The sequence below is a fragment of the Coregonus lavaretus genome (assembly GCF_964263955.1).
Source record: "Coregonus lavaretus genome assembly, chromosome: 28".
NCBI classification, from domain to species: Eukaryota; Metazoa; Chordata; class Actinopteri; order Salmoniformes; family Salmonidae; genus Coregonus; species Coregonus lavaretus.
The window spans coordinates 16,559,882-16,584,420 of NC_140015.1; the positions used below are offsets into that span (position 1 = coordinate 16,559,882).

The 24,539-nt window shown below is 44.0% G+C and overlaps 3 protein-coding genes across 3 annotated transcripts; all 3 read right to left on the reverse strand.

Annotated features, from left to right (window-relative positions):
* Positions 1-2,333: 2,333 nt before the first annotated feature.
* On the reverse strand, positions 2,334-14,535 carry LOC311104368 (non-receptor tyrosine-protein kinase TYK2-like). Its single transcript, XM_084146184.1, has 24 exons — positions 14,442-14,535; positions 13,627-13,829; positions 11,957-12,080; positions 10,925-11,057; positions 10,599-10,762; positions 10,009-10,384; positions 9,690-9,875; positions 9,291-9,448; positions 9,103-9,220; positions 8,783-8,966; positions 8,502-8,620; positions 8,089-8,262; positions 7,716-7,803; positions 7,319-7,446; positions 6,953-7,088; positions 6,420-6,571; positions 6,147-6,297; positions 5,950-6,041; positions 5,614-5,806; positions 5,258-5,376; positions 3,750-3,922; positions 3,516-3,633; positions 3,246-3,356; positions 2,334-3,155 (listed from the first exon to the last, which is right to left on the reverse strand). The coding sequence occupies exons 2-24, from the start codon at positions 13,802-13,804 to the stop codon at positions 3,015-3,017; spliced, it is 3,516 nt and encodes a 1,171-aa protein (XP_084002310.1). The 5' UTR covers positions 13,805-13,829; positions 14,442-14,535; the 3' UTR covers positions 2,334-3,014.
* A 697-nt stretch (positions 14,536-15,232) lies between these two features.
* Positions 15,233-18,130, reverse strand: LOC311104369 (hsp90 co-chaperone Cdc37-like). Its single transcript, XM_084146185.1, has 8 exons — positions 17,788-18,130; positions 17,231-17,512; positions 17,009-17,114; positions 16,792-16,907; positions 16,286-16,408; positions 15,994-16,176; positions 15,797-15,868; positions 15,233-15,614 (listed from the first exon to the last, which is right to left on the reverse strand). Exons 1-8 carry the CDS (start codon positions 17,896-17,898, stop codon positions 15,474-15,476), a joined length of 1,134 nt encoding a protein of 377 aa, XP_084002311.1. The 5' UTR covers positions 17,899-18,130; the 3' UTR covers positions 15,233-15,473.
* A 412-nt stretch (positions 18,131-18,542) lies between these two features.
* Positions 18,543-21,063, reverse strand: LOC311104370 (vascular cell adhesion protein 1-like). The gene is made up of 6 exons (XM_084146186.1): positions 20,914-21,063; positions 20,068-20,334; positions 19,579-19,911; positions 19,207-19,458; positions 19,043-19,090; positions 18,543-18,630 (listed from the first exon to the last, which is right to left on the reverse strand). Exons 1-4 carry the CDS (start codon positions 20,963-20,965, stop codon positions 19,208-19,210), a joined length of 903 nt encoding a protein of 300 aa, XP_084002312.1. The 5' UTR covers positions 20,966-21,063; the 3' UTR covers positions 18,543-18,630; positions 19,043-19,090; position 19,207.
* Positions 21,064-24,539: the final 3,476 nt, after the last annotated feature.

The window sequence follows — 24,539 nt, forward strand, 5'->3', positions numbered from 1 at the left end:
CACACATGGGCGCAACTCGGTTTCTAATTGGACGAGAGGATGCATTTTTTTATACCACGTCTACGTCATGAACGGGTGGTTGTACTGTAGCTTGCCTGTCATAAATCAAAACTAGTGACGCCCACTGCAACTTCAACAAACCCACATGATCCAGTACATATACTTTTATTACCGGTATGAAAATATGGAGAAAATCACTATATAATTTCTGATTCAATTGAAGTTGAGGTATTTTCATTACATTCAGCTGTGTATGTCCCTGATTGACAGAGGAAAATATATTTTATTTTGGAAAAACAACTATTTGGGAAAATATATAGGCCTAAAATCTAATTATCTTTCGCCTCAAGGCACACTGGACCTTTGCATGTTTATCATACCACATCTGAGTAGGCAGTTTGTTGAAGTTGAAAAACAGAAGAGGACCTCCCTTTGCATGCATGAGAGCACCAGCTGTTCCGGATGACTATGTGATCACGCTCTCCGTAGCCGATGTGAGTAAGACTTTTAAGCAGGTCAACATTCACAGGGCCGCAGGGCCGGACGGATTACCAGGACGTGTACTCCGAGCATGTGCTGACCAACTGGCAAGTGTCTTCACTGACATTTTCAACATGTCCCTGACTGAGTCTGTAATACCAACATGTTTCAAGCAGACCACCATAGTCCCCGTGCCCAAAGACTCTAAGATAACCTGCCTAAATGACTACCGACCCGTAGCACTGACGTCTGTAGCCATGAAGTGCTTTGAAAGGCTGGTCATGGCTCACATCAACAGCATTATCCCAGAAACCCTAGACCCACTCCAATTTGCATACCGCCCCAACAGATCCACTGATGATGCAATCTCTATCGCACTCCACACTGCCCTTTCCCACCTGGACAAGAGGAACACCTACGTGAGAATGCTATTCATTGACTACAGCTCAGCATTCAACACCATAGTGCCCTCTAAGCTCATCACTAAGCTAAGGATCCTGGGACTAAACACCTCCCTCTGCAACTGGATCCTGGACTTCCTGACGGGCCGCCCCCAGGTGGTAAGGGTAGGTAACAACACATCTGCCACACTGATCCTCAACACGGGGGCCCCTCAGGGGTGCGTGCTCAGTCCCCTCCTGTACTCTCTGTTCACCCATGACTGCATGGCCAGGCACGACTCCAACACCATCATTAAGTTTGCCGACGACACAACAGTGGTAGGCCTGATCATCGACAACGATGAGACAGCCTATAGGGAGGAGGTCAGAGATCTGGCCGTGTGGTGCCAGGACAACAACCTCTCCCTCAACGTGACCAAGACAAAGGAGATGATTGTGGACTACAGGAAAAAAAATAGGACTGAGCACGCCCCCATTCTCATCGACGGGGCTGTAGTGGAACAGGTTGAGAGCTTCAAGTTCCTTGGTGTCCACATCACCAACGAACTATCATGGTCCAAACACACCAAGACAGTCGTGAAGAGGGCACGACAAAGCCTATTCCCCCTCAGGAGACTAAAAAGATTTGGCATGGGTCCTCAGATCCTCAAAAAATTCTACAGCTGCACCATCGAGAGCATCCTGACTGGTTGCATCACCGCCTGGTATGGCAACTGCTTGGCCTCCGACCGCAAGGCACTACAGAGGGTAGTGCGTACGGCCCAGTACATCACTGGGGCAAAGCTTCCTGCCATCCAGGACCTCTATACCAGGCGGTGTCAGAGGAAGGCCCTCAAAATTGTCAGACTCCAGCCACCCTAGTCATAGACTGTTCTCTCTGCTACCGCATGGCAAGCGGTACCGGAGTGCCAAGTCTAGGTCCAAGAGACTTCTCAGCAGCTTCTACCCCCAAGCCATAAGACTCCTGAACAGCTAATCATGGCTACCCGGACTATTTGCACTGCCCCCCCACCCCATCCTTTTTACGCTGCTGCTACTCTGTTAAGTATTTATGCATAGTCACTTTAACTCTACCCACATGTACATATTACCTCAACTACCTCAACTAGCCGGTGCCCACGCACATTGACTCTGCAACGGTACCCCCCTGTATATATAGCCTCCCTGCTGTCACTTTGTTTTACTTCTGCTCTTTTTTTTCTCAACACTTTTTTTTGTTGTTGTTTTATTCTTACTTTTTTTGTTTAAAATAAATGCACTGTTGGTTAAGGGCTGTAAGTAAGCATTTCACTGTAATGTCTGCACCTGTTGTATTCGGCGCATGTGACCAATACAATTTGATTTGATTTGATTTGCTTTGCACTCAACCCTCTTTTTCTGAATAAATACACAAATGGGTCATTTACATTAGGTGAAAGTGTTACAAATGATGAACTAACAATTCACATCCTGCATTTTTTGGGCTTTGGTCAAATTTATTAAACAGTCATTGATCGGAGTGATACAGATGCTTAATTTTCAGCATTCACCCACTCAAACATGTAATACATACAAACATAAGGAAAGACATGATATGATACAATAAAAAACAATACATGTTTTATATTTACACCAATAAAGAAATAAAGAAACTGTTGGTAATATACATGCCTCAATTGCAGTGTTATATTAATCATATGAACATTATGAATGACAAATCATGTGGAATGACAGCGCCTCTCCTGTTCTGGATAGTAAATATTTTATATGAATGGGATCCTCCAACTCTGGCTAAAATGTAGAACCTAATTGGATCAGTCATGGAACATTGACCCGTTTCTACTCCCGAGACAGCACTATGGCTGCCATTCAGGGAATTTCACACCTAAAAAATAATAATCTGTCGCATCAACATAAGACAAGGTTTGTGCCATCACTAAGGGGTCATCTATATGAATGAATGGATGAGAATGACTAAAAATCTGAGTTCTCATTTATTAATACATAGAGCAGTATATTCCTTCAAAACAGACAGAGGGCACTGTGGTGTAGAGAAGAATGCAGGGTGTGGTGTAGACTCTAGAGTAGAGTTATGTAGCAAAGTGCTGAGGTATACAGGAGTAAGGCCAGCTGGCCTGTGGAAAAGTAAGGTTATCATTGGCTAATTTGGGCCAGCTGCACATTGGGTTGCCGTTCATATGTCTTGCGAATCGCTTCAATGGTCTCAATGAGGGATTTGAAAGATGGCCTTCTCGCGGGGTCAAAGTCCCAACACTGCTGCATCAACATGTGCACCTGTTGAAAACAAGACATGTTCATTTCCCTAGGTGCATTTGGCCTACAGAAATAATGAAGACTGTGTGAGTGTTTAGCTGTATGCTTTACCTCAGGAGGACAGTCTCGGGGGCAGGGCAACCTATTGTGTTTCTCCAGCAGCTTGATCAGCACCATCACCGTCATCTGACCCTGCACGTTCCCCATCATCTGAATGAACTTCTATAAAAAACACATACAAACGCACACGTCACAATAAATACTCACCAAACCACACACTGACTGCATCACTATTATGTAAAGGGTTGGTGGCCTTGATTAAATGGATCATGCAGATTTAGACTGAGCTGGTTGAGAGAGACAGAGGGTGTGGTTTCGTACCGCTGGAGGGCTCTGACGATTGTCACAGTGGGTCAGGACCTCATAGAGTGTCACGCCAAAGGACCAAATGTCTGAAGAGAAGGAAAACTTGCTCTCCTTCAGACACTCAATCGCATACCTGTAGAATTAGTCAAAGGTTACTGTAAGACACCTTTTTAATGCACACATCTGGACTCTAAATTAGCAGCCAAGAGCCCAGCAGGGAAGTAATTGCTCAATGGCTCCAGGACTCACCAGTACACAGGGCTGTCTCCATCCTCACGCACACGGTAGTAAACATCTCCCTCTGGGATGTATTTGGTCAAGCCAAAGTCCCCAATCTTCACCAGATGCTCATTTTCCACCAGTACGTTCCGGGCAGCCAAGTCCCGGTGGATGTATCGCCTGGAGTGCAGGTAATCCATCCCCTTAAAAGGAGAGGAAAAACAGCAGGAGGAGAGATGAGGGAGGCCAAGGCCAAAGAGAGTGGTGGTTAGAGAAGAAAATACAGTACTTTCATCCTTTGCTGTATAAAACAATATTCCAATATTGGATAGCAAATCTTCAAATTGAACCCAAACAGTATACCAGCCATAGAACTAAACAGAACATTAGAAGGAATCTAGATTACGTACAGTGCTATGAAAAAGTATTTGCCCCCTTTCTAATTTTCTCTTCTTTTGCATATTTGTGATACTGAATGTTATCAGATCTTCAAGCAAAACCTAATATTAGATAAAGGGAACATAAGTGAACAAATAACACAACAATTACATATTTATTTCATGAACAAAGTTATGCAACACCCAATTCCCCTGTGTGAAAAAGTAATTGCCCCCTTACACTCAATAACTGGTTGTGCCACCTTTAGCTGCAATGACTCCAACCAAATGCTTCCTGTAGTTGTTGATCAGTCTCTCACGTCGCTGTGGAGGAATTTTGGCCCACTCTTCCATGCAGAACTGCTTTAACTCAGTGACGTGTGGGTTTTCAAGCATGAACTGCTCGTTTCAAGTCCTGCCACAACATCTCAATTGGGATTAGGTCTGGACTTTGACTAGGCCATTCCAAAACGTCCAATTTGTTGCTTTTTAGCAATTTTCATGTAGACTTGATTGTGTGTTTTGGATCATTGTCTTGCTGCATGACCCAGCTGCGCTTCAGCTTCAGCTCACAGACGGATGGTCTGACATTCTCCTGTAGAATTCTCTGATACAGAGCAGAATTCATGGTTCCTTCTAGTAAGGCAAGTCGTCCAGGTCCTGAGGCAGCAAAGCATCCCCAAACCATCACACCACCACCACCATGCTTGACCTTTGGTATGATATTCTTACTGTGGAATGCAGAGTTTGGTTTTCGCCAGGCATTACTGGAACCATGTTGTCCAAAAAGTTATACTTTTGAATAATCTGTCCATAGAACGTTCTTCCAAGAGTCTTGATGATCATCCAGGTGCTTTTTGGCAAACTTGAGTCAACTTTTTGGATGAGATGGGTCCCATTATGCCTGGCGAAAACCAAACACTGCATTCCACAGTAAGAATTGGGTGTTGCATAACTTTGTTTATTAAATAAATATGTAATTGTAGTGTTATTTATTCACTTACGTTCCCTTTATCTAATATTAGGTTTTGGTTGAAGATCTGATAACATTCAGTATCACAAATATGCAAAAGTAGAGAAAATTAGAAAGGGGGCAAATACTTTTTCATAGCACTGTATATCTTTATATTACCAGCCCCCCATGCAGTGCTCTTGTCTCACCTGGCAGATCTGCTGTGCAAAGAGGAGGCTGTGAGCCACGCCCAGGCGGTGTTTGAGTAGGTACTCTCTGAGGCTGCCCAGGGGTAGGTACTCCATAATCAGCTGTACCATCTGCCCTCCTGTGGAGAGACAACAACAAAACAGGCATTTACACTCATACATACAGATGCTACCCTACACATGTTTACTGTATATGTGAACAGATGCTGGAAACCCCCACACATGAACATGTAATACGTAGGAAGGAGCCAAGCAAGAAACGTAATAAACAAGCATTGTATGAAAATGAGACTGCTGGTCATATACATCAGGTGGATGACAGACAGGTGAGCTTGACTGGATCACATGCTACTCACCCAGCTCAGAGCAGCAGCCTTTGTACTTGACTATGTTGCTGTGGTAAAGAGACTTGAGGATCTCAATCTCCTTCATCCAGCCTTCATGGAGATGGCTGCCTCCCTCATGCTTCAGGGCCTTCACTGCCACATAGTCCCCTGTCCCGTCGTTGGCTGGGTCATACACATAGAGCATCACCTTCCCAAAGTGACCCTGGAGACAGAGAGAGAGCACAAAGCATTCTCTCAGTTAGAGGGAGGCCAGGGAATACTGTTTTACATAAAGCTAGTAGATCACAAAGTACAACAGAAGAAGGTTTATAAGAGTCATGTTGTTCTGCGGGGAAATTAACTCACCTCTCCTAAGTCCCGGATCTTTTTCAAGTAGCGTTTTAGGAAAACGTTCGGGTCAAAGTCCGGGAGAGACTCCAGGGGGGATATGTCAGGATCTGATCAGAAACCAGGACAGCAATATTAAAGCAACAGTAATCAATCACTAAAATGTGGTCAATCTAAAGACAGAAGAGGAAACTGAATAAAAGGAGAGGACATACTCTTGATCTGTAGCTCAGTGAGCTCTCGAAGCACAGTGCGGAAGGACGGCCTCTCCCGGGGTTCGTAGGTCAAACACATGCTAATGAAGCTGGCCAGTTCCTGTGACGAGGGCTCGGTGAGGCGACTCCGCGTCTCGTAGAAACGCTCTTTCTGTTGGCAGGAGAGAGGTCAGGGGTCAGCATGAATCACAGGCATGGCAAGAGGATGGCAGATAAATTAGTTATGATTAGAGGAGGAGAATTGGAGGGCAGTGATGATAGGGCTGTAGGTACCTCAGTGAGTGTGCTGCCACTCATGGGCAAATCTCCATTGTTGCAGATCTCCAGCAGTGTGGCACCAAAGCTCCACTGGTCGGCAGCGCGGCCGATGGGGGCACCGCTTGGCACACACTCCGGGGCGATCCATGGGATTCGCTCGACACGCTCTGTAGAGCACACAGACAGCCTAACTCAGACCAGGCTCGGCTATATAATACCACTACATTCTGTAGCTACATGAATCACATGGTCTCACAGCACAAACAACATGACCTCTAAAGCCTTCGTGCAAAGTGTCAATATGATGACAAGTGCAAGACAACAGGAAATGGGCCTCACAGCAACCAGGAAGTGATTTGCGCAGGGCTTCCTGTGACTCAATCTGATCTAAAAGAATGAAGAGCAAGCAAAACCACCAGAGACGGAAATCAAGAGTAGCCAAAATAAAATAACTCACTGTGGAGAGATTCTATTTGTCATGTAGTGTTGCCCAACATGGAAGTGGTCTGGTAGGAACTAACTGTTTTATTGGTCAGGTAGGAACTAACCTTCTCTGGACAGCACGTTGAGGGCGATGCCTGGATCGCTCAGCTTGATGAAGGGAAAGGTGCCCTGCTCCAGACCACGGCGAGCCACCAGAATGTTTTTGGCACAGACGTTACCATGTACCAGTTGTTTAGTCTCCTGCAGTAACCAGGTGGTAGGGGTTACAACATACAGTACATTAAGGACACTCAACAGTGGGAGATAAGGGTTGGCAATAAATTAACTATAGACACAAGGGTTTGGAGTTTGAAATGGAGGGGCTATCACAGAAGACAGGATACCCCAACACCCTAAAATATAATTGTTTCATATAATGAGTTAGGAATAATGGTAGTTTTTTGTGATGTGAGGGTATCAGGCTGACTTACGAGGTAGCTCAAGGCACTGGCCAGCTGTTTGGCTACAGTAAATTTCCACTGAGGAGTGACCAGCGCCCTTTCCCTTCGCAGGAACACATCCAGAGGCCCAAACTCCACAAACTCCTCCACCATGATGTCTGCAGACAGGTCAAAGACAAGAATTATTATCAAGGATCACACCACTTACTGTTACAGATGACCGTAACGTCAATGTATTGAGTCTAATTAAAGGGCTATGGTTTGGCTGAGAGTCGGACTTGTGGTTGTACTGTACACCAGTACAGTTGCCTTGTAATTCAAACAACCAATACAATTCACCTTCTGAGAGGGAAGTGTCAGCGCTGAAGAAGGAAGTTGCACAGCTGAATGAGGAAGTGTGAGGTTGAGTAGTGGCATGGTGACTTACTCTCAGATCCTTTGACAGACACTCCGTGTACAAAGACCAGGTGACTGTGAGATACTTGGCTCATCAGACTGGCTGTTTCAAAGAACGCCTACGAGAGGACAGGAAAGAGGAAGGACATTGTAAACAAAGGTTCACATTCAACAGAGTTGAATTGGTGAAAACGGTAGTTTAGAAACAACAAGGTCCATAAGAAACCGTTGCGTGATAGTGGCAAACTGAATTGGAACGTGGGATGGTGTTATCGCACAGAGCTAAAGCCCAGGCATTATTTGACAGAGCTAAAGTCTTCAGGTCTCAGGTAAGGTTACTCATCACGCGATAAATGCTTATAAGAGGATAATGAGCTGGCAATGATACAGTAATGGTAACTCACTAATGCTATGTCCTTGTGGCTCTGGTCCAAGATCTTAAGAACCACTCGGATCCCTTTGCAATCAGTAAGGTTGTTGTTCCACTTGTCCTCCTCATCCTCATCCTCCGCTCCGCCCCACACCAACAGAATGCCCGAGTATATGTTGGTCCTGGTCCCACGGCCCAGATGCTGCTCCTGAGCACAGGGACAAACAGACATACAGACATTTTAGAAGTACTGGGTACAACCTGGACAAAGATAGAGAAGTGCATCAGTGTTCAGTAGGGAAAAATGTCTTGAAATTAAGTGAAACTGGGAGGTACCGTTGCAAATTGTTTCGCTACGGTGTGCCCTACTGAATATAACCCAGGTGAAACATACACAAAGGAGGGCAGAGAGATATATAGAAGAGAAGAATGCTCTCTCTCTCTCACCTGGGTGATCTCCTTTTCTTTGATCTGATGGAACCTCAGCTGAGTCAGACAGAGGGCCACAGAGTCAGGCTGAACACACTGGTCCGCACCCTGCCTCATCACCAAGAGGTTGGACAGTTCTACAGCACACACAAACACTCGTTCAAATACAGTACAGGAAAACATGGACACACAATACAACACTCCCTTACAGAATAACATCTCTGTACATATGTTGAGCTGTTTTAAGTTAGCACAGCACCAATGCACATCTATAAAACACACATCACACAAAAACTAACCTGCAGGTCGGGGTAGGCAGCATTTCTTCACAGTGAAATTGTCTGTGCCAGACTTGAGCACAAAGGTCTTGAGGCTGTCGGTGAGCTCCTTGACAGTGGAGAACTCTCGGTCCCAGCCTTCCAGAGAAAACACTGAACCCCTCTGCAGGATCCTGAACTGCTTGTGGATTGCAGCTTGTCCATTCTATAGGAGGCCAGCAAAGACACACACATGCATCCAAATATATAACTTCTAATGACATTGTATTGCTTTTATATTTTTTTACCCTACATTTGCCATGTTCCCCATCCTTCAGGGTTTGATGTGGAGGCACTTTTACCTGACTCTTGTTTAGAACAGCTAATATGATGCGGTGGTAGTCGAGGACGCTCCAGCGCACAAGAAAGGCTCCCTCTTCAACTGCTTCCTTCCTCAGTCTCTGCAGCACAAAGTCATCACTGAAAAAGACAGTCAGAATTGTAGTGGGAGCCAGGGCAGTGTGTGTATGTGTGTGTGTGTGTTACTCACTTCATTGGTCCATGGAGGCCATTGGTGGCACTGAGCACTACTCTGGGCGGAGCCACCTCGTGACACAGGTAGTGGTGTGCGTCTGCAGTGAGCCGGAAGTACCCGTCCAGGAGAGAGACGAAAGACAGAGCCTCCAGGCTGGACATCATTTCAACCTCCTACACACATATAAACATATCATCCCCAGAAAACACCACCTACACACATTTCACAGTCAGATACCCCGCTTCCATATAGACATACATCATATAGTAAGATGCAACTTCACACACACACCCAAACCTAACTTGAGATCTGAACACTTGACTCAGGATTTTGTATAAATCTTGAGTTAAGTGTGTATATTTCAAGATAAAATTGGGGCCCAACAGAAAGCAGTTGAGAGGCAGGTGCTCTAACCATAGAGAAGTTGTCCTGTTTAATGATGCTGACGTTGGCTCCAGTGATGGCGATGTGGGAGATTTCAGGGAAGTCGCAGAAAGACGTCCATGTGTCGAAGGATTTGGGTTCTTGCTGGAGGAGCGATTGCTTCACACTTTTCCGATTCCCTAAGTAATCATTCCCAAAGTAACTGTTGGCCTGAGCCTAGAATGGATAGACAAAGTTACAGAACATCCCAAAGAAGGCATACTACGAGAAACACACAAAGGCAAAACTCACAGTTCTAATTAGAAGTCAAAAGAGCCTGATAGACATCCAATGGGACAGACAGACATACCTTCTGCACAGTGATCTTCCTCCACTGAATCCCCTTGGTACCAGACACCATGACTTCATGCGTGGCCTGAGGGCCAAAGTTCTCAGGGTCAGAGGCCCCGTGGGCGTGGCTGGTGGTGAGGTAGGAGCCGCTCCCGTCCTGCCTCAGCTCCAGGTGGGCCGCGAGGAAGGTCTCAGTGCCGAAGTGGGGGGCTAGGTGCTCCAGAGTAGACAGGTATTTATACATGACCTCCTGGGAGCCCAGGCGTCCTACGTCCACAGTGTGCTCCTGGAAGTTCCTCACAAAGTCAGCAAACACACGCCGGATACGGATCTTGGTCAGGAAGTTGTCCCTCGCTATGTGTTTGGAGAAGGATCTCGGAATGCAGCGCAGGAAGCTACAGTATGACAAGGGGAATATGGAAGTAATACAAAACATTAAGGCTGCGTTTGTAATGGAACTAGATTCCCTATATAGTGCACTACTTTTGATAGTGAATAAGGTGACATTTTGAACACAGCCTCAGTAATGTCTGAAACCTTGTAATGTCTGAAACCTTGTCAAAGCCCTTCCTGAAGCAATGCACCCATCCACTCTGACTCATGGCTTACCTGACGGACTTGGCCACTTCCTGTAGCGTGCAGCCTGAGTGCAGGGCCTGGTGAGAGAGGTGCAGCACAGCCATCCCCAGACTCTCATTCTTAAAGCGACTCAATTCTTCCTTTCCCTGAGCATCCTCCATCGGCACGACATCATTCACAAAATCAAACTTTGCCTAAGAGAAACAAAAAGGAAATGACTTATTACTTTTTCTTACACATGTTCACAATATGAAAATGTAAGTGTGACACAGGATTGTTATGTGAATGTACACTTCCACAGGAATATATGAATACAAACACATTTGGGATAAACCACGCCTCATTCTGAAACTCACCTGGGAGAAGAGGTATTCCAGGGAGGGCATTTCCAGTAGAGGTGAACCCTCGTGCCCTGTCCCTGACTGTGGGTCATATCGCAGCACTGACGGCTCCTTCTCACTCAACCCATGCCAATTCCGAAAGTAAAACCTGGGAACAGAAAGAGAAAATCCCCTATAGAAATATGCCTGTACGTAAAAGCATACAGTGCATAGTCTCCCCATACAGACCGATACTAACACTCTTTCACACAAACACACACTATAAAAACGGTTGGCTGGTATGCCCTCGCCCGTCTGAGCGGTCGGCTGTGAATGCTCTCACCTGCTAGTACAATTATGCTGACTGGGATTTGGGTCCGGTGAGAACAATGCTGATGCTTCTCTTTTCAGGGTTTTTATTTCCTTTTCATTACATTTCATTTCAGTCATTTAGCAGACGCTCTTATCCAGAGCGACTTACAGTAGTGAGTGCACACATTTTCAATTCCGGTCCCCAGTGGGAATCGAACACACAACCCTGGCGTTGCAAGCGCCATGCTCTACTAACTGAGCCACACACGACTACTTAGTTACTTTACACCACTGCCAATTGTATTTCCCGTTCACACCATAGTAACAATTATAGATAAAGAGAGAAACACACATTAAGCACACACCCACTTTTGGTAATATAACATGAATCTTGACTGGGAGTGAATCTTGGTGGAATAGTACTTGTGTTACTCCAAATGATTTGTGGTTATTTCGCAATGCACGCACCACATTCAGGTTACTGTCCACAATAAAAATAGTCATCAGAAATATGCGTCTTCTTTCTTCGGACAACGATAACACTCTGACCTGAGTGGGTGGGTGCAGTGTCCAGATGCGCCTTTCCAATCGCTCTGATTGGTTGGGAATGGCAGGGCTATGATGGGTGAGGGATAACGAAGGTATGCTGAACAGCCAAACTAACGGGACTCAAGGGAAACTGAAGGGACTGTGGGAAATGTAGGTAGAGAGGGGAGCAGGACAGCCTTTTTTACACACACACACACACTAACTAACCTCATGCGATAATGGAGTGTCAGGCTTGTCTTCTCTTCTGGGTTGAAGAAATGGTTTGGACTGTACCAGCAGTGGGATTCAGGGTCATATAGGGAAAACAGAACATGGCACAGTGGAGTGATACCTAGGGGGGACAGATATGTAGGTTACACACACCTTGGATAAACCCTTTCAATGACATAAAGTGCATTCGAAAAGTATTCAGACTCCTTTCCGTATTTTGTTACTTTATAGCCTTATTCTAAAGTGGATTAAATAGTTTATTTTCCTCATCAATCTACACACAATACCCCATAATGACAAAGTGAAAACAGGTTTTTAAACATTTTTGCTAATGTAAAAAACCCCAGAAATACCTAATTTACATAAGTATTCATACCCTTTTCTATGAGACTCGAAAATTGAGCTCAGGTGCATCTTGTTTCCATTGATCATCCTTGAGATGTTTCTACAACTTGATTGGAGTCCACATGTGGTAAATTCATAAGGGCCTTGGTCAGGGAGGTGACCAAGAACCCGATGGTCACTCTGACAGAGCTCTTGAGTTCCTCTATGGAAATGGGAGAACTTTCCAGAAGGATAACCATCTCTTCAGCACCAATCAGGCCTTTATGGTAGAGTGGCCAGACGGAAGCCACTCCTCAGTAAAAGGCACGTCAACCCGCTTGGAGTTTGCCAAAGGGCACCTAAAGGACTCTCAGACCATGAGAAACAAGATTCTCTGTTCTGATGAAACCAAAATTGAACTCTTTGGCCTGAATGCCAAGTGTCACGTCTGGAGGAAACCAGGCACCGCTCATTACCTGGCAAATAACATCCCTACGGTGAAGCATGGTGGTGGCAGCATCATGCTTTGGGGATGTTTTTCAGCGGCAGAGACTGGGAGACTAGTCAGGATCGACGGAAAGATGAACGGAGCAAAGTACAGAGAGATCCTTGATGAAAACCTGCTCCAGAGTGCTCAGGACCTCCGACTGGGTTGAAGGTTCATCTTCCAACAGGACAACGACTCTAAGCACACAGCCAAGACAACGCAGGAGTGGCTTCAGGACAAGTCTCTGAATGTCCTTGAGTGGCCCATCCAGAGACCGGACCTGAACCCGATCGAACATCTCTGGAGAGACCTGAAAATAGCTGTTCAGCAACGCTCCCCATCCAACCTGACAGAGCTTGAGAGGATCTGCAGAGAAGAATACAGGTGTGCCAAGCCTGTAGCCTCATACCCAAGAAGACTTGAGGCTGTAATCGCTGCCAAAAGGTGCTTCAACAAAGTAAAGAGTCTGAATCCTTATGTAAATGTGATATTTCCGTTTTTTTATTTGTAATACATTTGCAAACATTTCTCAAAACCTGTTTTTGATTTGTCATTATGGGGTATTGTGTGTAGATTGATGAAGAAAATAAACTATTTAAATCATTTTAGAATAAGGCTGAACGTAACAAAATGTGGAAAAAGTGAAGGGTTCTGAATACATTCCGAATGCACTGTGCAACCCAGATGCCTGGGGTCATCAACCCACATACACCCTTATGTGCCAGGCTGCCAATGTCCTCAAACATGAGGAAACAGAACACCACACAGCTAACCTGAGAGCCCTAAATTCCTTCTCAATACTCGCACAAAATATTGTATCTGTTTCATTAGAAAAATAAATGGCACTTGCTCTTACCCACAGTCTGTGCTGCAGAGATAGAAAGCTCCTCAGCTGTCACCTTGCCCTCTGTGTGGGTCAGATAGCGCTCCCCTCCCTTGGTCCAGAACAGATAGACATGGACGCCTGGTCCCTGAGGAGGCTCACACTGGCCTGTGGATGACCTTGTCCTCTTGGAGCGGCCACTTCGAGACATCGTGGACCAGGCTGGGTCACTACACCTGTCACAGGTTGGAAGTAAGAGAAAGGTATTTCACTGTAATCTAGCACTTACCACAAACAGTAATCCAATACAGTGTCTTGCAGTGCAGAATCACTCATTGAAAAGGAAAGTAGATAACAATGAAAGACATATGTTTTATACTTTATACATGGGTTTTGTATATATAAAAAACGTATTGAAATTACAATGAATTCTGGCATCTCATTAAAAAACATAGCCTTATTGTAGCAAGTAAGCACATCTGGATCAAATAGATTTGTTACCATGTAATTTATCAGCAACATTACCATATTCGGAGAATATTTTCTAGTAAGGCCTTCCGGGTATTGCACATGAACATCAGTAAAGACGCAATTGAAACGATAACATGACATGAAAATCTGGATATGATTTATCCAATGTTTCCACAATTTATTCTCACCAATACATGAATCACTGTGTCATCGAACTGATTTCTTACGGATATAGTGGCATATAGCCTACCGTGTACTGTAAACAATTGTAAGCCAGAGACATAAAGCCCACTTCCTATGCTTTATCCGCCAATGCTGGAATAAACAAGGGGATTTGTAAATTGTACTGCACATTTGTCAAACTATAGGTTTCTTACCATTTAGTTGCGTCTCTAAAACGTGTAGTTAGAAAACCCAATGCAGGTTGAACCGAAGTCCAGTCTTCGTATGATTTCCTAATGCGTATTTCCCCTACTCCCACGTAATCCCGTGAAGCGCATAGATAGAGAAATCAGCTACGAGACGAAAACACTGAAAGCCACGTTTGGCCACCCCCATTGAACCAGCTGTACTACAGTTGGCTTGTAGGATAGATGTTGCACTTAGCATTATTATGCAATGGAAGACAGGTGAAACGATCTTACAATGTTTCAAATAAATCAAAATTCAAGAACACCCTATACTGACTCATGTACACCACATCAGTGTTATTTTTAATAGCAAATACTAATAAAAGTGATTCTCCCATCAACGTAAAAGGTGATGTGAGGCGACACCTGCTGGTCAAGTGAAGGAGAAACCAATTAGCAAAAAGCTCGTAAGGGGCCAGTACACCGCAATTCAAAATATGTCACATTTTGATATGATCCCATTTCAATCTCAGGTACTAGGCTATACCAAAAGAGTATGCATTACATACCATCACGTTACAGCACTATGTATAATTCTATCACATCAAGAACTCAAATCCTGCCGTGCGTATCCCTATACATGCAGAACCTGTAGTGAGACTATTGAATAAAAAAGAGAAACAATGTTCCCCAGCAACTGAAAGCACACAGATACAAGGTAGACAACAGATTGGCTGGCTAACACACACACACACACACACACAAACACACAGTGTACAGGCAGACACACACACAAAGAGACTATGTACAGGCACACACAAGTTTAAGAATACAGCTTTACTAATAAGGCCCAAGCAATAATTATGTTTAAAAAAAGAAAAGCATTCAGCAAGTGATATTGGTGTGATATTGTTGTCCACAAAGAGTGGACATCACCACAGAGAGGTTACATTGTTCCAAAGCGTTAAGGACAAATTCATGACAAAACATTGGGAGTAGCAATAGAAGTAATGACTACATAGATGAAAATATCATCATCGTAAAGTCAATTAATGTCAATCATTCTATCTTCTGTTCGCCCATCTCCTTATTCAGCTCTTCATAAGTAGCGTCTTCCTCCTTGTCGTCTCCCTCGTCTGCCCGTGAGTTAGGGACCCAGAGGCCAGAGTCAATGCATCTCTTCATGTGGACCTTAGCCTCCTGAGGGGTGGGAACAACAACATTCAGAGCACCAGTTTATAACAACTCCAGGAGGTTTTATGTCACTATTGAGTGTGCCTTTACATTTGTAGTACAATGTATGTTGTCATATGCTTGCCCCGAGCATGTGGAAGACAATATAACATAAGAAACACAGCAATGGATTTGGTTTTGTAACCTACCGTTGGGTCCAGCTTAGTGATGACAGTCTGCAACATGGCAATGTCCTTCTCGTCAAAACATTTCTGCATCTCCTACAAACAGGACAAAATAAATGGCTTCTTTAACTTGCAAAACCAAAAACAGACGTAGGGATGATGATTATGATGTAAGGATGGTGCTAAATGAAGGAGGAGGTGCAGCAGTAGATGTCCTGTACCTCAGGTAGGGACTCATACACCTCGGCAGGGTCCAGTCCTCCGGGCCCCAGGCGTTTCTGTCTCTCCTCCTCTTCGTACTCCTTCATGGCCCTCTCGATGCGGATCTTGGCCCTGCCGCGCACCCTCTCCTTAAAGGACTCCAGCTCATCGTTGAAGGCATCCTGATACTGCTGATCTGCAGTCTGAGAGAGGGAAATGTAACCGTTGTTGGTCTATATGCTTTGCTATTGAGTGCAAGTGGGAAATGTATTACCTTTACACACAGACACACTTAGTCACAACCAAACAAACCTTTATCTTGGCGAAGAACTGACGGAAGCAGCCGCGGGGATCCACCTTTAGGCTCTTAGCCAGCTCCAGGATGAACTGCATCACTATGGTCTGGTGGGCCACCTGCTCCATCAGAGCTTTCTTCTACAGGGGGAAAACATCAACAGGACACTGACGTTAAGCCTTGTGTATGCTCATCTGTATCAAGAACAGGCAACTGCATGTGTACTTCGTACTGAGGTATTTTTGGGCAAATAAAGAGGATCAGACGATCACTTACTGACCTACTTTTATAACCTTCTCTACACCAGGATTATGCACCAAACGTAAGAAAATTTACTGAAACAGGGAAGGACTACCTGGACTTGTCCAACAAGAAACACTATAGCTTTGTTTCAAAACGTTTTGCTACCTTGTGCCCTACTGAACATGACCCTGATGAGTGTCCTCAGGGGGAATGTATAGTGGATGAAAGCCCTAATGGGTTATTAGTGGTGAGGTTTGTAGTATTACGGTCCTGCTCTCACCTCCTCCACCTCCAGGTCAATGCACATGATGACTAGGTAGTTGGCCGTCTCCTCACACACCAGGTGAGGGTTGTCTGATAGGTACTTCTGGCTGTCGTCCCAGCGTTTCATCATACCTGACAACACAGACAACAGAGAACATGGCCATGACAACACCTCACAAAGAACGGGGACAACAAAGAATGGGGACAACAAAGAATGGGGTAATGACTCTCACCAAAGTGTTTGATCTCTTTCTCATACTTCTCCACAAAGGTCTTGTGTTTCTGCTCTTTCTGCTCCTCGGTCTCCTCCTTCACATCTGGCTTAACGTTCATAACGCTCTAGGAGAGACAGAGAGAAGGACAGAGAGAGTGTGAGTGGGGTAAGTCAAGTGGCATCAGCAAATAACCATCACCTGCAGCCAGGGAGCACCAGTGGTTCCACACACTAAACCCACCTTGCTGAAGCCCTCCTTGCAGAGTGTGTCCACGTTCCATGGCATCTTCTTCTCTTCCCGCCGGTGGTCCTCCAGTTTCTTCTCCCAGTCTCGCTCCTCCTTCTTCAGCCTCTTCTCCTCGGCCTGTGCCTTGCTCAGCTCGGCTTTGGCATCGTCCGTGGCTGAACTGGCCAGATTCTTTGTCTTCTTCTGTGCTTCAGTCAACTTGCGCTTAGATTCAGCCAGCCCCTTCTCCAGGTCCTCACCAGCCTTTATGAACTGCTCCATTCTTTCCACACGCGCCTAGTAGATGGTGGGGAGAGGGGTCAGGACAAAGGGACCTCATCGAGGATAACTAGCTATACAACACATAACGCCAAATGTTGTGACAAACGTTATGTAAACTTTCCATTGCGTTTATCAGCGATAGCAGGCTGTTTACATAACGTAGCTAGCTATTTGCTAGCTACATCATCTGCAAACCTAGCAAGCTAGCTAATAATGTGATAACTAGCTAACTTACAGAGACCAAGTAACGTTAGCTATCAAATGCATCACTCTAATCGACATAACGTTACCTCGTGTCTCCATTTGAAAAGGCTGGGTGTATCGATGTTTGGATGCGTGTCATCTTCATCATCTGAAACCTCAATGTGGTCCCACACGCTGTAGTCTATCCTACTTGTCATTCTAGCTACCTAGCTAGCAGGCTAAAAATTTGCTTGCAGCAAGAGCACGTTAACGTGATAATAACAGATGTGAGTCTAATGATAGCCAATTACAACGTAACTAGCTAACTTCAAACCTTGTTAGAAATTATATCGGTAGCTAATATATTTACTATTGCTGAACAACAATGTAGCGCTAGCTAAGGAGGAAACCCTGGAAGTTTCCGTTCAGACGTCTTCCACGTCTCTACGTAAACTCGTCATTGAAGAACGTCAAGGCAAACGCATGTGGGTGAGGCATAAGTATTTTATAATTTAAAAGAAATATAAATATTATTTTGTAGATATAATAATAATAGCCTACCATCATTGATAATAATAAAACCAACTGACCATAGACATTTACATTTGTCATTTTATTAGTGTTATTATGACACGTAAAAAAGAGAGAAAGAACATTAACAACAATGTAGATTTCCAAAATAAAGTTAATGGATAGCTTATTCATGGAGTGTATAACTATTCACACTACCTCGCGTTCTAGGGTTCTCCACTCTGAAAGTGAACCGTATACCCTACATATATATTTAAACACATCAAAGTATACGTTATGTTGCAATAACAACAAGAATCAATCATAACACAATAATATGCTACTATAAACTACTACATGACCAAAGTCTTTAAAAATGTAAGGCGATTCTTCTTTTTCTATGTGATGGTCTGGCTGACATTGATGACGCTCTCTGACACCTGTAACAAAACAGTGCAAATTGATATTAGAGACAGACAATATCTTCCCTCTGCTAATCCCCCAAATTTGGACTTTTGTTTTTTAAAGCCAACACTCCACTGCGGGGAAAAGTCACATCAAATCAAATTGTATTTGTCACATGCACCGAATACAACAGGTGTAGACCTTACAGTGAAATGCTTACTTACAAGCCCTTAACCAACAATACAGTTTTAAGAAAGAATACCTAAAAAAAAATAGAAAAAAATAGAAAAAAATAAAAGTAACAAATATTTAAAGAGCAGCAGTAAAATAACAATAGCGAGGCTATATACAGGGGGTACTGGCACAGAGTAAATGTGCGGGGGCACCAGTTAGTCGAGGTAATTGAGGTAAGATGTACATGTAGGTAGAGTTATTAAAGTGACATACCTCCAATGTGGCCCTTTGTACCTTCAAGAGACTCCTCACATTACATACCTTAGAAAAATCAAATAAGAACAATGGCTTCTATAACAAGTGTGATGGGAAGGAGTGCTAGCTCAGTCCACTAAATGTTTGCATTTAACAATGCTCCCTTCATTGTGTCCTCCTACCTTAAGACTTAGTCTTGATGATGAACTGCTTACTCTTCTTGCCAATCTTATTAGAGGAAATGCAGGTGTAGGTCCCTGGGAGCAAGGTGGAGGAGGTAAGAACAGGTTGGTCCTCCATCTTCTCTTTGGGATCTGAAGACTGCCAGCTGTACACAGGACTGGGGCTTCCTGTAGCCGTGCAGTTTAATGTGATTTCATCCCCCACTCCAATGTGCAGGGTCTCAGCCTCAGGACTGAGGAAGGATGGGGGGTCTGAGAAAATAAGTAGAAGGGAAAGGGATGGATATTGCAAATAAACAAATACACAAACACAATTGTATTTCATTGTTTCTCATGAAACTATTAATGGTTGGGTTGAGTGGATAGACTCACAGTTCACAGAGACGTTGAGAGGCTCTGATGTCACTGAAGGAGACGGTTGTGGTCCCTCTGGTCCCAAGTCCAACTGAGCCACACACTTGTACTGAGCTCCGTTATCAGCTTTGGTTGGGGTGATCAGGAGGATGGAGGATACTTGGACAGGGGAGGCAGGGGTCAGGTCAGAGAAAGAGTGGTTGTAAACTTCAGTCTGCCCTCTGTACCACCTCAGGGTGAGGTACTGAACGGGGGCGATGTTCTGGACATCACAGAGCAGCTGGTACTCTTTCCCCTCCGACATGGGACCAGTGTGGTTCGCTGAGCTGATAGTGACGCTGTCTGGAGTCTCTGTGAAAGATCAGCTGGTTAGTGTGTCAAGCACAACATGTACATGTAGTAGCAGTCGCCACAAACATAATGAATCATTATGAAATATGGTCTGATGCATGTACAGCACCCATGCTCTGCCTTTAAGGCAGCTTTATTTAGGCCAGGTTGACTCACTGTAAAGGATGAGGTTGAGTTTCTCCTCACACTGTCTGGGTGCAGTGAAGAAGACTCCATAGCAGATAGGCTCCTCGATCCAGTCGATCAGACTGTCCACCTTCCATTGGACAGCACGGTCCTGTTGGGTGTGTGCTGACCCGATGGCTGACTCCCAGCCTAGGACACGCACCGGGCGAGACGCCTCACAGCTGACAGACACAGGCTCCCCAAACCCCACCACCACCCTGGAGGGTTTCATCTCCAGAGAGCATCCTTCACTTGACACTGAGACATGGACAATATCATCATCACCATCATCATCATTATTACATCGTCTTCATCAGCATCATCATCGTTGTCACAATCTTTTTCATCATCATCATGATCATCTCATAATAAAATTAGAAAGTTATATTATTGCTGGCCTATCCACAACATTCATATTTGTTCAATAAAATAACATTTACAGATACAAAGATAATGTTGCTTGCAGTGATTTGATTGTGTGACTTTAGCAGGTGTTTATGTTCGGTTTGTATCACTGTGGATATAAGATTGGGTGGGATGCAGGTTCCACTTTGCCATCATCTCTGGGGTGCACGTTTAATTTCAGTGGACAAAGTACAGGTAAATAATTCACACACTCATATATGCAATATTATATAAGAGTATTTTGCCAAAGAGCTTTAAAACAATTTATGACCAATTCTATTACCAAAAACGTCTTCAAACTACAAACTCGTTGATACAAAGTCCTCTACTGCAGATGTCCCATTATCCTCGACTCCAAATAAAAGCATTGCACAACACAGAGAATAAGCCTATCTTATGAATAATAAAATGTTGTCTCTTACAACATCTTACCAGTGCAGAACATGCAAAAGGTTAGTATCCATTTTAGAAAGTAGTTTTCCATCTTTTTGCAGACTTTGCTGAGGTCCACTATGGTCGGAGTTGAAAGGCGAGTGGAATTCCGACTTGGTCCTGCTTGGCAACTCCAAAGTGAACTGTGATTACAAACAAAAGCCCTCCCTCACCAAACGAGGGCTCTCATACCGTAGTCTGTGTCTGACTGCAGGGCCCCGAGGGGGAGAAGAGGGGGCTAAGGAAGTTTGACAGACATCAAGGCCAGACCTCCTCAATGGTAACTCATTAGGCCTACATCCCACAGGGGAAATTCTTCCTTTAATCATCTATTTGTGATTTAGTTAGAATCTGTATTTTCATGTTCAATGAGAGTTGATATGTCAGACCCATTATATATTTCACCCCAAAATGTATTCCTACTCCTAGAATCTCAGCCTAGATCTTCTGTAGTTCTGTTCGCTGTCATGTATTGTTACAGCAGCACAACCCCAAGCTATTCAGATGACATCTCTTTTCTGTTTTTAGAAAATGCCCATATAAAATTCCATGACTTCAGAAGGGTGCTACAGTTACAATTTTCAGTTATTTTATCTGAAATTAAACCCCAATGACCTGTGTTAACTTGCCTGAAACTAAACAGTTCCTGGGTGACTGTGGTTTGATATACATAAGTGGTTTGAGAGAACTCACACTGCAGTTTTACTATTTTCTGCAGGCATGTTTGATTCCCATACGCGCGCTGCTTGGAGACCCCATGCTTTGTCAAGACTCAGCAGGTTTGATTGTTGGACTTGAGTTGTCCGGCATGTAGTGTGTAGGCCTCACGCTGTGATCAGAATGTACCACCACTGCACAACAGCACCGGCCGTGATTGGGGTGCCAGAAACATTGCTCAGTAATTGGATGCTTATTGGGTGTATTTATAGAAGGCACAGCTGCCAATCCTCAGTGTCTACAGTATGTCTACTCTCTTTTGTTTTGCTATGTTGTGCATTTCTGTTTGCTGTGGAAGTACAGTACAGTACACTTGTTTCAGAAAATTATCATGTGTGTATAATATAAAATGTTTTTGCTCCAGAACTAAATGTGCTGGCAAATTGTCAACACTGCAGCCAGGTTGTTATAGCAACAGTCAGGCTGCACACACAAAGTGTTTCTTGGCAAGGCAGAAGTCCCCTTCACCAGGATGAAGCAGAACCCGAGTGACACAAAAAGACACACACTCAATTCTGAAAAAGGAAGTATTTATATGAGCCACCTTAGACAGGATAACAGATGGACTTTCATGCTTTGCTTCACATTGACCTTAGTTTGCACTGACTAGTATGGAAGTGTCACTGCTACAGTGAGAGAAAGGTTCACAATGGCATACAAAAAACAGTAGAGGAACATGTCACAGTGAAAGACTGATTATTTCAAAACTTTAACTCAATGAGTATAGCTGGTTGATGTTTGACAGTGAATGCTGTGTATGCATGGTAAACATCACCTACATTGTCGATTCAACACTTTCAACCAATGTTACAGCCCTATTGAAAAGGGAAATTAAAGACAGCATCATTCTCACCTAAATAGGTTGCAGTAGAACACTGCATGAAACGGAATCTCAATGCTGAGCCTGACAGTATCAGCATTCCGAAGAGAGAACTAAATGTCTGAACGGAAGAGCAGTCAGATGGAAACCCTCACATACATCACAGAGGTCATATAAACATAAGCAAGCTGACCAAAATGTCTAAATAATGTAGAGCATGACTGTAAGTGACTGTTAAAGAGAGCATATAACAACATTCAGTGCTGAAATGAAATGGACAATAAACACATAATTAGTTAGTGACACAATACACAAACATTACATGTAAAAAGCTAATTTACAATAGTGCAACTCAAATAGTGTTGTGTGCACCTTACAAGCACCATTTCCAACTGCACCAATGCTATTCCAGCCCTGCGCAACGTGAACTGAACATACCTTGCGCTTTACACTGTAATCATACCTTGAAATATCTAGCATGAATGTGATGATTGAAGGACTGTGCCACTGCACTCTTGTCAAAACAGAAAGAAGTGGCAAGTAACATCATCATCTCAGGGCATTGTTTCAAGTAACACACAGTATTGCAACATCTTAAAGTACCATGTGAGCCAGCTATGGTGAGATATGACTGTGTAGCCTATTCACCTGAGATAGATAAAAAACATTAGTGGACTTTCTGTCTTCACAGCCCTGAGCCTGTGTGCAGGAGACTGTCCATGGGGATCATGACGGTTTGGATGTTCGCTTCCCTATGGTCCACAGATATAGGTTGAGAAAGTGAAAGATCAATGATTAATGCTATCATCAAGCATACTGACAATACTGAGAATCAAGGGTGCTGTGATGGTAAAAGAGAGAAATAAAGTGGAAGAGTGTGGGCAGAGATAATGAGGAGAGATGCTGCCTGTGGCTCTTGGAATAGCGAACTTAATCAGTTAAAATGCTCTGGTACCACCAATTTAGAGCAATAACTAAAAAAAAGCATTAGATAGGAAGTGATGCATTGCATGGCTCATTTCTCACTGTACAGTCACATAAGGTCACTTGGTGCTGTCATCAGACTACAGCGATCAGGCTAGTCTCTTTTCACAGCCGCTTTACCTCCGTGACAGAGACACAGTTGCTGTGAGAAGAGAAACTACATTCAGGTATGCTTGATTATAAAACAAATAATAAAACAGGACACACATGCCTGTGAATGAATGCTTTGTAGTGTCGCGCCACATGCTTACACAGACACAGCACAAGCCACATTCAAAACAACAAATAATTAAATAAGCAACCATTATTATTCATAGAGTGTCTGTTGAGGAAGTCCTGCTGGTCAGACTGGCGATAGAATTGCTCTTCCTCTGGCCTGCTCAGATGATGGAGTTGGGACCTGCTGTCTGTTTGACAAAGAAATAGCCAATCCCGACCAGCAAGGCCAGGCCCAGGCCCGATCCTAAAATGGCATAGAATGTTCCCTGTGGGAAGAGGGTGTGGTTAATGAGGGTTTGATCAGCTGACCATCCCAAGCTCCTCAGCCCCAGCAACAGCAGAGTTTATTTGTTTGTGATGCAACACACTGACAGACACTAGAGCAAAGGAAGCCAGCACGCCCAGTACTATCCCTGCAGTGGTTCCACGACTGCCTGGAGAAACAGGAGCAAATTGGCAATATTAGACATTTAAATATACTGTCAAAGGAGATATTTCTCAGAGTAGTCTATTTGGGAAATATTAAGAAAGTAACACATATTCATGGTATGGGAAAATTGGGTCCCACTTTACATTAAGTGGACTGAAAAACCTATTTCCATGGTAGCTAGTTTCATATGTACAGTGTAGTTACAATGTAATAATTGCAAAGTAACAAAGTACTTGTGGTTACCTGATGATGTACCCTTACCAATGGACACAATCTCATTCAGGTAAAGGGTAACATGAATGCCACTAGTGAGTGAGTGAAGGGGGGAACGAGAAGGGAAGAGGGAAGGGTAGAAGGAGAGAATAGAAGCATTTGTGAGAAAGATAAGACTAGGTACTAATTAGAAACATGATCCTACCTTTAGGTTTGGGATTCACAGTGAATGTCTTGCTGTTC

Bases quoted from the DNA above. Each gene is read 5' to 3' on its own strand.
- LOC311104369 (XM_084146185.1), bottom strand. From the start codon at position 17,898: ATGACAAGTAGGATAGACTACAGCGTGTGGGACCACATTGAGGTTTCA. The intron at 17,513-17,787 runs GTAACGTTATGT...ACCATCTACTAG, and splicing joins TTTTCAAATGGAGACACGAG to GCGCGTGTGGAAAGAATGGA. The intron at 16,177-16,285 runs GTTTGTTTGGTT...TCCCTCTCTCAG, and splicing joins AGTTCTTCGCCAAGATAAAG to ACTGCAGATCAGCAGTATCA.
- LOC311104370 (XM_084146186.1), bottom strand. From the start codon at position 20,965: ATGGAAAACTACTTTCTAAAATGGATACTAACCTTTTGCATGTTCTGC. The intron at 20,335-20,913 runs GTAAGATGTTGT...TCCATGTCTCAG, and splicing joins CTTTTGCATGTTCTGCACTG to TGTCAAGTGAAGGATGCTCT. The intron at 19,459-19,578 runs GTGAGTCTATCC...TTATTTTCTCAG, and splicing joins TCTCAACGTCTCTGTGAACT to ACCCCCCATCCTTCCTCAGT.
- LOC311104368 (XM_084146184.1), bottom strand. From the start codon at position 13,804: ATGTCTCGAAGTGGCCGCTCCAAGAGGACAAGGTCATCCACAGGCCAG. The intron at 10,763-10,924 runs GTGAGTTTCAGA...TGTTTCTCTTAG, and splicing joins TGGAATACCTCTTCTCCCAG to GCAAAGTTTGATTTTGTGAA. The intron at 6,042-6,146 runs GTATGTCCTCTC...GTTTCTGATCAG, and splicing joins CACTGAGCTACAGATCAAGA to ATCCTGACATATCCCCCCTG.